This window comes from Elephantulus edwardii, unplaced genomic scaffold (genome assembly GCF_000299155.1).
Source record: "Elephantulus edwardii isolate Elephantulus edwardi_28Jun2011 unplaced genomic scaffold, EleEdw1.0 scaffold00095, whole genome shotgun sequence".
Classification (NCBI taxonomy): domain Eukaryota; kingdom Metazoa; phylum Chordata; class Mammalia; order Macroscelidea; family Macroscelididae; genus Elephantulus; species Elephantulus edwardii.
In genome coordinates, this window is record NW_006399845.1 from 4,440,097 (window position 1) to 4,459,314 (window position 19,218).

At 40.5% G+C, this 19,218-nt stretch overlaps 1 protein-coding gene across 1 annotated transcript in view; it reads right to left on the reverse strand.

Moving 5' to 3' along the window:
• KCTD16 (potassium channel tetramerization domain containing 16) overlaps positions 1–18,289 on the reverse strand; it is a 442,775-nt gene extending 424,486 nt beyond the window's left edge. Inside the window, exon 1 of the mRNA XM_006891110.1 lies at positions 17,443–18,289. Coding sequence (XP_006891172.1) covers positions 17,443–18,274 — 832 coding nt within the window. The 5' untranslated portion in view covers positions 18,275–18,289. The remainder of the gene's footprint in view (positions 1–17,442) is intronic.
• Positions 18,290–19,218: the final 929 nt, after the last annotated feature.

Here is a 19,218-nt window from a genome sequence, read left to right on the forward strand (position 1 = left end):
ATTAATTTATAAGGTTATTTTAACCTAGAAACCATATATATATGCTGTTGTTGTTGTGTGGCGCAGAATCAAGACTGACTCACAGCTGATCCTCCAGTGGATTTTCAGACAGTAAATCACACAAGAGGAGACTGTCCATTCTAATTTTGCAGAACAGTTGATGGATTTGAAGTACATGCCTTTGAGATTGCAGTGCAGCTTCTTACCACTAGGCCTTCAGAACTCCTACACACACACACACACACACACACACACACACACACACACTCACTCACATCTGGTTCAAGGTGATCTTTTCAATCACCTGCTATGGATTTGAAAGCCGGACATGAATAAGGATGACAGAAGAGGAATCAATGCCTTGGAGGTGTGGAGCTGGAGAAGAGTACTGAATACCCATGGACTTCCAAAGCAACCAACATATATGTCTTGGAGAAAATACAGTCACAGTGCTCTTTAGAGGCAAAGGTGACAAAGCTTCATCTTACATATTTTGGGCACATTGTTAGGAAGGGCTATTCCTTAGACAGGGACATCATGCTTGGAATGGTGGAAGTTCAGTGGAAAGGAGGAAGACCTTCAACTAGATGGACTGATGGATTGACACAGTGACTTCAGTAATAATTTCAGTAGAGCAATAGAGATGGTGAGGATGACACAGGATAGAATAGGGTTCCGATCTGTTGTTCACAGGGTTGCTACGAATCATATTTGACTCATCAGCACATGACAACATGATGAGCTAGAGAGCATTAGTCAGTTGTTTTCACCATAGGAGGAATACTACTATTTTAGTTTTACATGTAAGGAAGTGGGTCGGGAGTGGGGTAGAGGGACGATAATAAACTGCAACCTATCAGATAGTGGGCTAGGTGTGAGGAACACATTAAGAGTAAGACAATATAACTCCTTCTACCATAAAGCTTATAGTTTCCTGAAAGAGACAGACATAAACAAGTAAATCAAGACAAATGGTTACACATGTGAAGAGTGTTATGTGTGAAATAACCAGAGGCTGACTAAAGAATGATAGGGTGGGCATTAGTTAGTTCAGTTAGGATGATAATGAAAGGACAATACAAAGACGTCTGATTCTCAAGAGTGAGTAGGACTCAGAAGAATGAGCAATGGGCGAGACTGTGTTTCAGGGAGAATACAAAAATCTGTGTTTGGATGGGAAAGAACTATTAGAATTCCAGTGCAATGGGTCACTATAGACAGAGGAGTGCCCCGGGAAAGGACAGGAGAGGTGGACACAGAAAAGAAGCCATAGACATTTGTCACACTATGAGCTTTTCATTTTTTTTCAGATCATGAACTATGTGGAGTAACACTACAGAGTGGGACCAATGGGCAATCAGTTTGACATTTGTCTCAGGGAACTAAAAGCACCAGTTCTTGCCTTCTTAATGAAAAGAAGAAAAGAAAGAAGAACATGGCATATCCTTGCTGAATCTCAACAATGGAACTAGAAAAGAAGACCTTGCCCCTTTTTACACATGAATGGCCTGAGTGTGAAGTGGATAGGCAACTGATAGTCTATGAGCTGTGGTAACTGATAGATCTAGGGTTTTTATCTAACTGGTTTGATGTTTTTAATTAATTCAACTGTATTTTTACTCTTTTTGTAAGATACATTGTACCAAATAAAGACTGGGGGGAAAATTTATTTTATGTTCTGTATTTTCTTAATTTACAATCTTATATTATGAATTCGTTCAATTCATCCATTGGAAAAAAAATTCAACCTCTGTGTCTTCAGAATGGTTATTGTTACTGGAAATTAGTAGACTAACAAGGTAAATAGCAGTCTTTAGAGATAAAATTTCAGTGTTATAATTTGGGATATCATTACATAAGGTTTATAATGATTATACGTAACAAATTATACCAACTAAGAAGAATGGTGACACAGGGTATAAACACTTGACTGCAACAGGAAAGGCCAGTGGTTCAAACTCACAAGCTGCTCTGTAGGAGAGAGGGTGACAATCTGCTTTCTTAAAAATTACAATCTTGGAAACCTTATAATGACACTGTAATCTAGTTGGTAAGAAATCAGAATTGTCTTAAAGACAATGGAAGTATATAATTAAATTATAAATCAATTACTATATAATCAATTACATGCAAAATCAATTATATAATAAATCATAGTGAAACTACAGAAAAAATTAGAAACTAAGATCAATTACAGGTCATCTTTATTGCATATATTTTTTTAACAAATTTTACTTTTAAACCCGGAGAACAGAAGCACAAAGAGTTATAAAGGGAATCACAGGTTCTTAAAGTAACTAAAATTATATACACAGCTAATACTGGGGGAAATATAATTAAATAATAAATTAAATGATTGCTAATGATAAGAAGATTCTTCTGTGCCATATTAGGATATAATTTGTACCGTTTCATTAGTCAAGTAATATCTTAAAATCAATAAAGGCATTAAATATTTATGCAATTTCTCTTCTCTAAGCATTAATATTAAATTTGGTTTGGATTCTTGACACCCCAAGTTCAAAATATAAATCATCTCTCTGTCCTCATTCCAACTTGATCTTCACCATCTCTCTAGAAAGAAACTGTTCATTTACTAGTCTGAGCTCTTCTGGAGCCATATACTCTGTAAGAAGACTATAAAATATCCAGAAGAATCCCTGGAACTTAATGAAGCACTGGGTGCACAGTTGATGTTCAAGATTTCTCCTTCAACCAGTGCAGAGATGTCTATGAACTTAGCATGTGTAAAGAAATACTGTCTGGTATTCTTATCGCCATAAAGTAGCAAATAGCACTCTTGACTACTCAACTGAGGCTAGACCTGAATCTGCCTATCAAAGAAGATAATTCTGATGAGAGGATGTCAAGATGTGCTGAAAACAAGACTAAGCTTCCGTATGGTTATATTGCCATGGGAAAGTCTGCTGTTAGGGACCTCTCCAAAGTACTGAAGAGCAATGGTGTTTCTCTGAAGACAGGCCATGGTCTTTGCTATCACTTGTTTTGCATCAGAGAGCTGGACAGTGACTAAGGAGGACAGAAGGAGAATTGATGCCTTTGAGCTGTGGTGCTGGAGAAGAGTATTGAGGGTACCATGGACCGCTAGGAAAACAAACAGATTCATCCTGGAAAGGGTTAAATCAGGCAGCTCCTTGGAGGCAAGGATTGTGAGTCTTCATCTAGCATACTTTGGACATGTTGTAAGGAGGGACCGGTCCTTGGAGAAGGACATCATGCTTGGGACATCATGGAGGGATGGCGCAGGAGGGGACGGCCCTCTAGGAGGTGGATTGATTCAGTGGTTGCGGTAACTGGATGGGTGTGTTGGAGACAGTGAGATTGGCACAGGACAGAGCAAAGTTTAGGGCTGTTGGACATGGATAGGATCGCTATAGCGGCTTGACAGCACATAACAACAACAATAACATAGTTCTGTGGGTGTACACGTGTGTGTGTGTGTGTGTGTGTGTGTGTGTGTGTGTAAGAGAGAGAGTTTGAGCGCTCAAGTCTATGTGAAAGTATGTATGTAGATGAAGGAAGGTTTGAAGTGCCTGCAGTTTTCAATCAATGAGGGCTGTGCAGATTGTTAATCACTTCCCTGGCAGATTGTGGAAAAGCACTAGAAAATCATTAGTGTGAGGACTTTGTGAATCACAATCATGCTTTCTGCATACAGATTCACAGTTTTCTCCCTATCTTAAACTGGACAATACTGAAAAGAGGTATTTTATACAGGGACAGATCCTTAGTAAAACACAAATTAATAAAATCGTGTCAAACAAATAAATGTATAGCATTGCTGAGCATCCAAATCAGGCCTAAAAATGTTGACAGCATCATACATCATCCCTGAGCAGAACTGCTCATTGTCTAAGGTAATTATATATATATATGTATACACACACACACACGCACACAAGCACACACATAAATATACATATGCATATACATACACACACATATATACATATATACATATACATATATACACACACTCACACATAGATATATACATATATGTGTGTGTATATATATATAAGCTCTGCTGGCCTGACGGTAAGGAGCTAGACTGTCAATTGGAAGGCACATGGTCTTATGGTACCAGCTGCTCAGCTGCTTTGTGTGAGAAAGATAGCCAATCACTTTCCTTGCTGCCTTTGAAAACCCACTAGAGCATCAACTATTGGTCAATTCCAACTCAATGGTACATCACAGCATACATATATGGTAGTGTTGTTGTGTACGCAGAGTTTGAATTGGCTCATAGCTGAGCCTCCACAGGGTTTTCAAAGGCAGTAAACTGCACAGGGGAGGACTGTCCAGCCTTCTCCTGAAGAGCAGTTGGTGGATCTGAACAGTGTGCCCTTGGGATTGCAGTGCAGTTTCTTACCACTAGACCACAAGAGCACCATTGACATATATACTTATATCTCCTAGTTGTCTACAAGGCAAATTAAAGAAAACCGAATTCTAGTTTGCATTTGCATTACAATGTAAATTCACAGGTGTATTCCCATAGGAAAAATCCCTAAACAAATGCAATGAAATGCTTACATCATTAAGGAAATTAGCAGTAAATTCTAAGCAGTCCCTGATGGAGGCCAGCTCGTTTTCTATTGGGGGTATTTTCGGATTCTGCAATACTTTCCCAGGTCCAGAATGTTGTCCAGCCTCTACCACTCTCAACCACTCAAATGTCCCATTTTACTTATCCCAGTATCAAACGCTCTGCTGCCCTCGGATTCCTTTGATTAGGAAAAAAAATTGCCATTACCAGACCTTAGATCTCCTCTTCCCTATATAGTTGCCCAATCGTGCTGATATAATCAGTCTCCAGTGTTTGCCAGCCTGTAAGTCTTAAATTCACCACGAACTTGGATACAATGTGCCACCTCCTATTTTCAGTGCTGTAACTAGTTCACAGCCACATTACATCAGATTTACTCAGAAGAAAAGGTTGCTACATATTGGGATAGGGAAACCATTATAACTTTCTGCTTCAGAATGGGGCCGATGAATAAAAATAGAAAACATGGATTTCTTTGCATGGGGCAGCGTTAGAATGGGCCTCGTGACAACCACCCTGCATTAACACTCTTATTTCCTTTAAATGCCACACAGTATAGTTACTCACAGTGTGAAGCAAAAATGTCCTGTTTTCACTTCTGGAACAATTTAAATGATCCTATTGTCAGTGGCATACTCAAATAACCATTTTCTGTCAACATGAAGGAGAATACTCTCTAGGCTGAGATTCACAAAAGCTTATTCTAATTCCGCAGGGACTGGATATGCAATTTAAATTGCATTCTTAATTCTCACTTCTACTACATAAGTTCTGAAAAGCCACAGGTTGAAAACAAGGTAGGGGAGAAGTCATTATTAATGACTTCCATTATACAGTAGCCAAAGGGAAGAAACAAGGTACTGGAATTTAAAGACATTACAGGGTTTACTTTTCTGTTTATTCAGATTCGATTAAAATGAAAAGCTTGAGATTCCTTTTTCAAAGTCATTTCTAGATATTTCCATTTGCTTGTTTTGTCACATGCAGAATGAATCAATAAGTTGGGCAAAACAGCTAAGAGGACAGTTGCTGCTGTGTACCATCAAGTCAGAACTGACTCATAGCTGACCCTCCAGCAGGTTTTCAGAGGCAGTAACTGCAGGGAAGGAGATTGCCCATTCTTCTCTCCCAGTTGAGAAAACCAGGTAAGTTATTTAAATGAAGCTCACGAGTCTGAGTGTACCACTTATTTCCAAAGATATTACTATTCACTTATTAGCACTTCTTGGTGCTGGGCTCTATTCTAAGCACTTCATACATACTCATTCATTTGGTTGTCATAGCAACACTAGGAGTCAAATGTCACTGTTGCTGTTAGTTACTATCAGGCTGGAGTAGACTCATGATGGCCCCGTGCTCAACAAAACTAACATTGCAGGGTTCTGAGTCACACCCGTGATTGGCTGCAGATTGGACTGTTGTGACATACAGAATTTTCATTGGCTTATTTTCAGAAATAGGGCACCAGGCCTTTCTTCCTAGTGGATCTTAACCTTGAAGCTCTGCTGGATGTTCAGCATCATAGCAACACACAAGCCTCGTGGATGGGCATTAAGTGAATGGGAACAGACTCAGCTTCTGTAGCATGTTGTTGTTGTTGAGTACCAGAGAGTCAGAAATGACCCACAGCTAACTCTCCACTGTGTTTTCAGAGGCCGTTAATCATACGGGAGAAGATTGCCGATTCTTCTGTCACAGAGCAACTGGTGGCTTTGAACCACGTGCCTTCAGGATTACGGTATGGCTTCTTGCTACTAGGCCACCAGAGTTTCCTGTTATATAGCATAGAAAGCACAGATTCTACCACTGAACCCTCATTGCCTCCCAGCACTGTTGCTGTCATCCCCATTTTACAGGAAAAAAACCAGAAACCTAGAAGTAAAAGTGTTTCCCAATAAGCAAATAGCTGTTGTTGATTGCCTTTGAGTCAGGAATGACTCACAGCGACCCTATGAACAAAAGGCCTGAAGTCCCTCTACAACTATCAACATTTATCAAAGTTCATAGTTTCCAGAGGCGTGTTGTAGCAAAGATGAGATTCATTCACTCTCAGTCAGTCTGTGCACCTAAGTCCAGGTTCTAAACCACCATGGCATTAGAAATGATCATTAACATTTGCATGAAGGGATGCTGCAATTATTAGTTGCCTTTGAATCAATCCTGGCTCATGGTGACTCCATGTATTTGGAGTTGAATTGAATCACAGAGTTTCCAAGCCTGTGACGTTTCAGAAGCAGGTTGTCAAACCCATCTTCCAAGGTGTCTCTGAGTGGATTTGAACAGCCGATATCTTAGCTAGTAATCAAGTATTTAACTGTGCCACTCACAAACAGGAAAGGAGGTTGATAAGTGTTATTCAGTTGAGTTGTGACTCCTAGGGACTATGGACAACAGATCTTAACCTGACCCTATCCTGTACCAATTTCATCATCTCTGGCATGGCACACCCGAGCCCATTGTTACAGCCACTGTGCCCATCCATTTCACTGTCTTCCCCTCCTCCCCTGACCCTCCACTCTTTCAAGCATGATATCCCTTTCCAAGGACTGGCCTCTCCTAACAACATGCTCCAAGTATGTGAGACTAAGTAAAGTTCATGATATTAGCCTCTAAGGAGCACCCTGGTTGCATTTTCCCCAAGCCATGGAAGAGGGAAACTGAACACTGTAGCTATTAGAGAAAATGAAGAAGTGTAACCGGCCAGTCTAGTAGCACACTTTGAATTGCAGTAGAGTTTTCCCTGTTGGGAGTATTTTCGCAATTTTGCAGGACTTTTCTAAAATCTGTGTTGATATTGAAACCCTTGCCCCACCCCAACTTCAATTTGCCCCTGCTTGAATAAGCCGCACTAAAACCAGACTTCAGGAGATGTGCCTGCTGGGAAGTGGTGTCCTCAGTTCCCTGGAGCCACAGCCACTGTGCAGGCACTAAGACTAGAGCACTCTTCGCTGAGAACTCTAAAGTGCTTAGTACAGGACCTGACGCACTCAGCAAGCATTAGGAAACATCGTTATTATTACTAATGGCACCAATCACACCATCACTGCTCTCCTGTTCTGCTGTTTATAAGAAATACAATGAAACATTCAAGAGAGTGGTATCTATAACCAAAACCAGAACTTGGTAGTATGCATCTTTTTTATGTTTTTAAAACAAAGATTTAGAAAACTTATAATTGTACCAGGTACTGTGTCAGGTGTTGTTGTTGTTGTTGTTGTTAAGTGCTGTCGAGTCGCAGGCAACTCATAGCTACCCTATGAAGGAGAGTCGTCAACACTTGTGTGCCTTTCATCCTCTCTCCAGGTTCATAGGGTTTCAGGAGGCAAGCTATTACAGAAGTGGGATAGGTAAACAAGACAGACAGTTCCTATCTTCCCAGAATTTACAGTTGAATGTTAGAAAAACATCTAAACTATTACTTGCATTGTGACAGGCTCCTGAAAGGGTAAGGTTAAAATACAAAGTACCTAGTCTGGATATAAAAGGAGTCTCCTGGCAACATAATGGTTAAGTGATCACTACTGACATAAAGGTCAGTGGCCTGAACCCCCCAGCCACTGCCACTCCAAGGTGGAAAGATGTAACTGTTTTCTTCATGAAGATTCATGGGCTTATCGACATCAAGACAGAATCAACTCATAGCTGACCCTCCATTGGATTTCGAAGACTGTAAAGCGCAGTGGAGGAAGTTGTCAGGCCTTCTTGCATGACATCATTGGTGTAATTGAACCACCAGAGAGGCACAGTTGCTCTCTATGGACACCACAATCAGCAGAGCTCACATTTTTGCCATCTCTATGAGACAGTTCTATTCTGACCTACTCTGCCGTCATAGATTCCCTTTGAGTTAGAACAGATTCAAAGACACACAGTCACTATCCAGAAATGGTAGGTTAGGAAAAGCTTCCCTAGAAAAATAGCCTCTAAACTGGGACTTGGGAACACTCAGTTAACTGAAGCTGGGGGAGGCAGGGCTCCAGACAGACGGCACATAGCATAGAAAACTCAGAAAGGAGTGCATAACAGCGTCCTGGAAATGAATGAAATCTGTTACAGCTGAAGTTAAAAATACAAGGGACCATAATTGAAGAGGCTGGAAAGGGAAGCAGAGGTCAGTCCGTGAAGTGCTGTTATTCATGTTAAGGAGTTTGTATTTTATTATAAGAGCAGTTGTAAAGAACGAAGCATTTTAAGCAGAGGCGTGACATGGTCAGGCTTGCCGTGTAGAAAGGTCACTATGCTTACAGCACGGAGAGCAGATCCAAAGGGGACAACGCCAAGTGCAGGTCAGTGAGGACAATTTAAGTTTCTTTAAAGCAGTTGAGAAAAGCAGTGTTGGTGACCTGGGTTTGAGCAGCATCAGTGGAATGAAAGGGGCAGGATTGAAAGTGATGAAGAAAATCCTCAGAACATGGCACAGATTGGAGAAAGAAAATGAGGAACATGATTCAGGGCTGCCACCCTGTTCTGCTCCTTGGGTGACTTGGGGAGGGGGCAAGGGATGTTACTTCCTGAGATAAAGAAGTCAGGAAGAGAAGATACTGGTGAAACAAAGGTGGTGAGGTCAGCAGAGGTTTAGAACAGAAGAATCCAAGAGCACCTCAGTGTAAAATGAGACTAGCCAGGAGGTGAAACTGGTGCAAGCATTAAGCGTACCTCAGTCTAGTGTCAAGAACAGCAGTAGCATGCTACCTAACTTTTGAATGAGAAGGAAGCAAACTGTTCCCTTTTGTTGTTTCTGCTAGCTGCTGTCAAGTTGATTCTGACTGATGAGGACCTCACCACAGAGTACAAACTGCCCCACATGGTCTTCTCGGCTGTGGCCACCAGAGGTAGATCTCCAGGCCTGTCTTCCAAGGTGTCGCATGATGTCTTGCTAGATCATCAGAATTGGTTTGAGCATTGGAGAGAATAGACCCTACTGAATATTCATTTATATGGCAAATGTGAAAAGGACAGTTAACAAACACAAACATGCCTTTCCTTTGCTGCCATAATACATATTTCAATATGCTGATCTAAGAAACAAAAAACAAAGAAATGGACTTACTACCACCTATAGCATTTCTTTACTAAAAAATATTAAGCCTGAATCTGATTAAGCCTTTATAATTAAGAGTCTGGACAACAGTCAGTCTATGACTGTTGGGAAAGTATAGGGGTCAGAAAACTGCGTTAATAACATCACAGAGGTCATAGAAATAATTCTGTCACATTCAGAAGATACTTAACTTGGCAAACATCTGGTTTCTTCAAACTAATAAGAGGAAGGTAGGCAAACAGGAAGAAGGTAGAAGAGAGAAAGGAGGGAAAGAGATGGAGAGATTAAAAGAAATTTAAGAATCGTGCTTTATTATTTGTTGCGTATGCTATTCACATTATTATTTTTTATAACGAGGGAAACGAAAGCAACCAAATACAGTAATAGATGGCGCCCATTCATATTTTGATTGTAATAAACTAACTTTGTGAAAACAGCAGGGATGTCTGAATGCTGAGCTGATATTTGATGCTATCAAAAAGTAATTACGGGTTTGTTTTATTTTTATGTTCTTATATCTCCGTCTACGACTCGACAGCTCTTAACAAAAACAACACACCTCACTGAATTTTGAAGAATCTATTTTTTGTATGTGACAACAATGTTCCGTCTTGTTTCATAATTTATGGTATTTTCATAACATTAGCAAATGAAGGAAATAATTGACACATGGCATTTACTTCAACGGGAATGGAAAGGAAGGAAAATAGGTAAGACTATACACGGAATAGGGCTGGTGATTTGTTCTTGCTGGAACTGGGGGCAGTCCTATAGAAGTGTATATTATGCTGTCTCCTTGTGCTTGCATTTAAAATATCTAAAATATTTTCATTGACTTGCCAAGAAATAAACTATTTAAGGCAAGCCATATAGCAATGACTAGAAGTGACAGGAAGAGAGCAGCAGCCAGTTAGGATGCAGAAAGTGAGCATCCGTCTATGCGTTTCTGAAGAACTCTTTTCCTGTGCATCGGACTGGCACTCCTTCCGTGCGTGCTCAGTCACTCCGTTCCGTGGTTTGCCTTTGGAGGTAGTCCAAGCGGAGCTCGGTGGCACATTCTCAGCTATTTCCATTTCTAATTTCTTTGATAAGATCCAAACCTCATTAGGCTGTCAGGAACATTTGGTCTTCCCTTTCCAATCATACATTTTTTAATTTTTTTTTAACATATTGAGGCACTTGGGGGCTATCTCAGAGACCTACTCTCTCTGCCCACATACTGACACTTCTCCTGCTGCCAAATTCATTCAGCGTTGCCACAGACCTAGGCATAAACGAATCCCCTCTCGCAAGGGATTGGGAACAGGTACCAGACACTGTTTGGCATAGAAGCAGAAACCAGTGTAATAATATATTTTACTAACATATTTGTGTTACTGTTATGTCAACCTGATTCTAACAGCACAGTGTTTCAGATACGGAGCGGGGGGTGGAATATTCCATCTCCTCCCCCTGGCCCCTTTACCACACATCGTAATGGTTGTGAGGGTGGTGCGGGGACCAGGGAGTGTTTTGTTCTGTTGTATGTGAATCTCTGAATCAGAGAAACTCAATGGCATATACCAACAGCCCACTGATTCCTGCCCAATTATGAGTCTAACTTGACTTAGAGACAAAGCCTTATCCTCAAACGGTTGTTGTTGTTGTTATTGCTGATTGCCTTCAATTCGAGCACGACTCATATCGAACCCACAAGAAAAAGGCCTGACGCCTTTCTATAGCTATCATCATTTATCAAAGTTCATAGAGTTTCCAGAGGTATGTTGTTTAGGAAGTGGATTATTTACTGCTTCAATAACTTATATACTGCAAATGGATGACTTTAACAAAAAGCTATTTATTCTTTTACAGTTTAGGAAGCCTATTTATTCTTTTACAGTTTAGGAAGCTAGAAGTCCAAATTCAAGGTTCTGACTTTAAAAGAAGACTTTCTCTCTATGTACATCCTTTCAGTATCTATCTGTAGGCCCAGCATTCCTTAGAAATTTCCACGTGTTTTAGCTTTCCCTTGTACCTAGGAGTTTGCTGGTACAAGACCCTGGATCCAAAGTGCATGCTGCGCTCGCCACTCTCCTATTTGGTGCTACTGAGGTCTCCTACATCTACCTGCTTTTCTCCCCTTTTATCTCTAATGATGCTAGAAGAACTCCCCAGGAAAACTCACCTCACATCTGATCAAGGCAATCATACTGGGATAGGGGTGTTTCATCCATACTTTCATTCTTTTATAGGCAATTGGCTTATCAGAGCATAGGGGAATCATGACTTAACTTACACAGTACACACCAGGACCTTCTGAGGGGGAGCTCGGGTGGCACAGTGGAAAGAAGCTGTGCTATAATCCCAAAGAGGTGGTTCAAATCGACCAGATGCTGAGCAGGAAAAGGATGGGCAACTCCTCCCCTGTGACTTATCACCCCTGAAAGTGTGCTGGGCTGGGGAGTCAGCTATGGGTCAGTGTTCCAATTTGGAGGACAAAATTCAATTCATGGCAATGGTTTTTTAAAAAGTTTTGGCTTTAAAAAAAAAGTTCTCCTTAAAATTGAGTGATACCAAAGGTTAAGGATCTTAATGGCTAACTGAGCCTTTAAAGGGTCAGATGCACCAAAGATGGGGGAACCTGGTGACCTACTTCTAAAATCCATTGAAAAATCTTATTACTGAGCCTACATCTATTCTGATGCACATGGGTTGTCAGAGAGTAGAAGACTCAATAGCAACATGTTTTCTTGTGGGTTTTGTTCTTTGGGGTTTTATTTATTTTAAGAATACCTCTTTGGGGGAGGGAGGTATTGAGTTACCTCATCCATCATTATTTTAAAGAGTTTTATAAAGTCTCTGGAAAAGAAAACTTTATATGCTTGGAAAGCACTCGAAGTATAATGTTCTAATGAATATGATAATTTCTCTCATTATAATGTCGCTTTTCCTGAAAGCATGAGAATAAAGAGTTGAGAGAAAGGATGAATAAAGCAGGTGGGGAAGAAAGCACGTGAGGTAGATGAGGCAGAAACAGGCGGTATAGATGGTGCTGGAGGCCAGAACTCACACATCTCCTCAGTTCTGCCTGCTCTGCCCCTGTGATATTTCATTTTTAATATCCCAGCATTGTGTCCACACATACAATCAAAATAGATGTCATTATTAGTGTCTTTTATATAACTAGAGGGAAAAGTTAAAATCATTTCAAAATTGAAAATATACTCTCCTCTTGAAGCTGTGTAGTCAATACCAGGGAAACTGCCCCCAGTGGACACAACCATCTAGCCTTCCTCAGTGAAAGGTCGTGCAGCAGACTTCTAATGGGGGAATAATTTGCTCATCTCATTTTCATCAATACCTCCTCTCAATCAGGAGCTGTGTGGATATATAATTTAGAGGTTTCTGTGGTAACAACCTTTTAAATTTCAAAAAATGAAGTAAAAAAAATGAAACATACCCACAAACAGCAATTTGTTGAAAAGGTAAAGCATGGGCACCTGCAGCTACAATTCATAGACCTCAAGGTACATATTTTATTAATTAAACGTCCTGCTTGTGATTGGGTTATCACAGTATTTTTAGACACAGATGCCTTTGAATCTCAGTGCATTTAGACATCTATCTGAAGTAACTTACTCATGACTGTTGTTGTTGTTGTTAAGTGCCATAGAGTTATAGGCAATTCATAGTGACCCAATGAATGAAAGACTTGAACACTTGTATAACTTTCATCCTTTCTCCAGGTTCATAGGGTTTCCAGAGGCAAGCTATTTCCTAAGTAGATGCCACTTCTGCTTCCAAGCTTGTTTTAATTGGTGAGCACCACCAAACACTGCACACCATGCGTAACCATTATCGCGTTTGACACATCAGCGTCACAGTGTTCAGCTTCACAGCTATCACGAGTTACCTCTGTACTACAAGTGGCCAGACCAGGGCTATAAGACCTAGAAGTATGTTTGATCAAAACCAATTAAAAACAGGCCTGAGGACAGCGGATTAGAGTCACCCACCTTTCGCTCGGTAGCATCACTTTCTGTCCACTAGGCCAACTGAGTTCTCTCTATGTACTCATGACTAGACTTAAGAAAATTGCATCATTCTGTTAAACTCTCACAGACACTGGAAAAATGACTTTATAAAGCAAGGGTTCATTTATTTCCATGCATCTATGATTTTTGTTCTTAATAGCTTCTGAATACCTAGTTCAAAATTACCACTTCTCTTTTCCAAATTACTTAGCTCAAGTTTCATTTAGAAGTGAATTAAGGAGGCATTGACCGATGTTTACGCTATCTCCTTGCCTGTAATACTTAAAGAGAAAGCCATTCGTTAAATGGGAAGGGAAAAGATGTACATTCTCGCCATTTGAAATCAAAGCAAAAGAAATATCTCAAACACTTTGTGACATAATCCTAGGGTGATTGCACTGCCATTGAGTGGATTCCAACTCATGCAGACCCTTTAGGACTATAGAGTAGAACTTCTCTACAGAGCGTCCAAGCTGTAAATCTCTCTAGGAGTAGATTTCCTCATTTGTCAATATTTCTAGCAACCCAATGCTTACCCTATTATGCCACCAGGACTCCTAACTGCAAGATAGACATTTACTTTCTCTGTTTCTATATAACTTACAAGAAAGTTCTCGGTTGCAAAGATGTGAAACATGTTCCCCATAGAATACCACATATACCTCTTCCTCACTTACTATCTCTTGTTATCTATTTTGCATTGACAGCAAGTAAAAATTTTACAGTCTCACTAATGTGTGCATTAATAACATATGTTTGACTATCACAAGTGCTAAGATGTGAAGCTATCAAATATCAAGATAGTAATGGTTACAGTCCTATGTAATTGACTGGGCCACGATTCTCAGTGGTCAGCGGTTATGTAATGAGGTAAATTGGCTATGATGTCCTGATTAAGTCAGACTCCACTGGTGATCTGATGTTGTCATTCTCCATTTTCATAGTATAAATTCTTAGATAATAACCTGGTCTTGGGAACTTAATCATATTGCGAAGTGAAGAATGAGTGGATTGCACTTTTGAGTCTGAGAAATGTAGACAAATAAATGCATTTCTTATGTTCTTCTTAAATACACATAAACACTTGACTTTTGCCTGGTAATAATTCCACAGTAATGGAAAATAGTGCAAAAAAATGCTATTTCTCATCAATTTTAGGTCTTCATGAGGCAGCTCTTAATCATGTTAACGATTACATGAGGCAAGACCCTAACCTGTGACTAATTTACTGAGAGGTTTTTGTCTGCAAAGCTTCTTCTCAGAAACTAAGAAGCAAAGCTGCTGGGGGGGGGTCGGTGGGGGTGGAGGTGTAAGAGAAGTAACAAAAAGGTTTCTTCCCAGAATGTAAACCACCAAATGCAAGGCTTTGATTTCTGGGTTTTTCTTATTATAATTATAGTATGGATTCAAGCAAATTGGCTGGCACTGCATTACTCTTGAGTTATTAGCGGAGTCAAACTGCTCGAAGGTATCCCCTTGGATCATGTGCGGCTGTCTATTTATACAAACCCAGGAAGAAGTCAAGTTCCTCTGCGAAGAACCATCTTCTCATGTAGCCAACTCCCCGCTTTTGAGCACCTCCCACTGTTTCGGCCCATTAACCCAAGCACGGCAGCCTGATGAATGAATGCTTATATAGGCACAGTTGGCAGCTTCTAATTAAATAATTACGGCTAAGCAGCTGCACGGAAGTTGTAGTGCACCCTGGAAAGCCAGCTGTCAGTTTTATTGGTCCTGAGACAGAGGAAGAGTTAACAGTGAGCTCTGGATGTTGGGTACAAAGGGGCAGTATCTCATATTCAAGATGTATGCTGTATGGCCTGAAGTTTCCTTGTGTTTGTGTTAGCTTGCCCAGAGAGAAATGGAGAGCAAACTGTTCCTCCTCGGCAAGATCTTAGTAATATAGCACGGAAGGAAGCAGTTATGGGACCCGCAGCATGGAGCAGTCCAGAACAGTCGAAGGAGGACGTAACGTTAGACCCACGAATCAGTAATGAATACAGAAATAGTACAGAGCTCCTAGGCAAACAAGTATCAGGCTCTGGGTCTCCCTAAAATGAGCAAATTATTACAAATATAACCTGCTTTTGTTTGTTTGTGTGCTTTGTTTTCAAAATAATACTTTAAAAAAAATAGAGCTCTGTATTCTAGGGGAAGAAATGAAGAGTATGTTCACATTTATTTAGCCAGCATTTAAGACACTATATTATTCAAATATTGGAAATTGGAGGGCAAGGTAAATATCACAAGTCTACCTTTGAACTATTTCCAAGGTGTAGTTCTTCCAAAAAGTTTGGAGAAAACGGTTTGCTTTATAGACAGAATCACACATAACCAGCAAGATTTCTTTATGGAAGACTAAAAAGCTGGAGTCTTATCTCGACATGAGGAGAAAAATCACCAGAAGATAACCAATGTCTGGCTGCTAAACTGTAGCATAAAGGAGGATGGAGATCTTAGATAGCAGCCATAAGAGGGATTATTGGCCCAAAGAATGTCTGTCTGTGAGCATCAATATGCTGCAGAAATGATAGTCCTCTTCTTTATTTTTCTCTGCAGGCAGTCCATGTATCTTGCTTCTAACAGCCAAATGTGTGATAACCCAGTACAGAACCCTTCGTCCTCCCACTGGCCTTTTCACTTAGGTTTTCAGAATCACCTCCAAAGGAATAAATACAACTCTAGACCAGGGTGGGTCCAGGAAATTGAACCCTACCTCAATGTACAAAGTAGTTAAGGCATTTCAACCCCACAAATTCTAGGTGTGCTTTGGAATAAAAAGATAAGAAATCAAAAGGTAAAACACTAAAGGCATTTTTCTTGGGAATTTCACATCACCCAACTCCCAAGCCTACTGGAAATCAGCAGTCAAATCAAGCAATAAACTGAACAGGTTGATTTATTGTGTTCTCTTAGAGATTCAATGGCTTATAGTTTATTTAGAATAATGCTATTTCAGAAAACCAGGCAGTCTGTGCCATAAATCTTGATTAAAGCAAACAAACTGACCTCTAAGACACTCTCATTTGAAAAGCTTCAGTATAATTACTCCTCTTTCTGTCCCCACCCCACAGTTTTCTTTTTTGTCCGTGATTCTACCACCTCAGCTGTCTGAAGGTATTTGTTTGTGATTGATAATTCTCAAGGATCTAGTTCCTTTTAAATGGATCTCAAATGAAGTTCAGCTTAATTAAGTCTGCAGTGGAACTTGAGTCTCAGTGCAAAATGTTAAAGAATCAAATAGCAGATTGGTAAGGCCTATAAACGCAAATTTTAGACTTGGAGGTTGGGGGGAAGGGGACCGTTCAGCAGTCTGTACTGCCATCTAGCCAAGACCACACTACTCAGGACAGCATCCATTTGTGTCTTTAGTGTCCCTGAAGAAAGCTAGTATTTACCAATCTGCTTCAGAGAATTCAAACTTTAATGAGAAGCATAGACAAGTCCTTTGTTCAAGCACCAATGGACCAATAACCACATTTTAAACATTGATTTTTATCATTGCAATTCAGTAAGTTTCAAACAGTGTGTTCTTTCCACGTATTATAATTATCAGTATCATTTGCATCTTGTACTATTAAAGCATTTGAACATTCTGTGACCTAATTGGAAAAATGAATAAAAGTCACCTTAAGAAAAAATGCATGAGAGAGCTGAATGGCAACCCCAAAAACTCAAAGTGGGGGGGGAACCAAAACACCAAAAAAAAACCCCAAACAGTATTCCTTAGATATTGGCTAGAAGTGTTGACCCAATCCATCTGTGAAGAGAATTGACTGAAACACACACAAAAATGAGAAAGAACTCTTTGTACTTACGGTAGAAGACGTATTCAGTGTAGCTTGACCAGATCTTGTCATCTGTATATTGGTTGATGAAAGATGCTGTCACTGATGAGTTACAGGCCACCATGTGGAATCCACACTCTGACAACATATCAAAAGCCCTTTCCAGATGCTTGAATTTGAGATAAAATCTGGAAGTGTATCTTTCTGGGGCTCTGTCAGGGTCTCTGCTCTCATTCAAAGTTTCTCCAAAGACTTCCTTTGCCAAGGAAATCCTTCCACAAACCAAAATCCGGGGAACTCTCCGAAACTTGGCATCTGCTTGGCCCTCTCTCCCCATGGTGCATGAACCCCTATATCCCACAGTAATGAAGCCCCACTTGCGGTCAGCAGGGAGTAGAGAGGAAGGGGGACAGATCCTCGTGTCACTTCCTTGGGAGGCATCCTCAAAGTCACTGTGGCAGAATTCATCTGGGCTCTGCTTGGTTTCATCGGGGGTCAGGAGTTTGACCAAGTCCGGCAGCTGGAAGTACTCAGCTTCCCTTTTCAGTCTTCCCCTTTCTGGAAAGTGATCAGGCAGGACCACCTGCCTGTCCCTGAGATAGTCCAGAATATAACGGAACAGGAATCCATCTCTGTCAATGAAGAACCTTCCCTTGGAGTCCTTGGCTAGATCATTAGCCGTGTCTCTCTTTGGGGAAAACATTTTCCACAGGAGGGAATGAGGGATGCTTATTAATGTGGAATGGCGAGTGAAATAAACTTGACCACCAACATTCAGCTCCACGACCTCAGGGAAGGAATTGGGACCAGCAGCCCCTTGTTCTCGAGGATAATAACGACTACAGTTTCCACTCAGAGCCATTGTCGCTTCCTTCTTCTTTTTCTCCTGTTTTGATTTAAAGGTGCAATACAATGGAATCACAGCCTTATCCTTTGCATCAACTTGTAAAGGAGGGAGAAAGATCCTAACTTGTAAAACAATCTCCTTTTACTCCAGTTTTGGGTTTGTTTTTGGTTTGGTTATTTTTTTTTCTCTCTCTCTCTCTTCAAGAAAGCAAAATGTTGAAGCGTCCACAGGTGAAATGATGCTGAAAAAGTAGTTAATATTTTTTCAGCTGGTGGTGGTGAGTTTTTTACTTCACAGATTCTAATCAACTTATCTGCATCTGATCTTCCACCAAGCTCAGGAGGCAGGACAGGCCAAGTCCCCAGTTACTCACGGGTCTGTCTAAAGGAAAAGAGAAAATTATTTCCTCAAACCCAGCATGAGTCAGAGAAAGAGAGATGGCTGGAGAGGGGAGAGAGAAGCAGAGGGAGGGTGGAGGGAGGGAGGGAGGGAGGGAGAGAGAGATTATTTTACATAAGCAGCCCTGAACTACTGATTCCACCCATCCTTCAGCTAAACCGTTCCCTCCTTGTTATTTGTGTCTGTATGTGCATCCATAGATCTCTGTCCCCAGCAATTATTAATAACGCCATTTCTATTTGTAACCTTGCATTTAAAAGGAATATGCAATCACCAACTTCTACAGGGGGACCATTTCATCAGCTGGACAAGGAAAGCAATAAGCCATAGAGCTTACCTTACTGAGAGCTGGAGACCCAGTTCTTGTGAAGAAATACTCATTTGCAAAGCAATCAGAATCCTCAGCCACATTGAGTCTGAATCTTGTCAAATCCCAAACAGGTGAAGGACAGAAGTATGAATGAAAAGTGCCAGAGAGATGTGCTCTTGGAAAACGGTAATTACAAATATGTGTATTTATATAAATGTATGTATGTATATATTTATAGAGTCACTTCCAA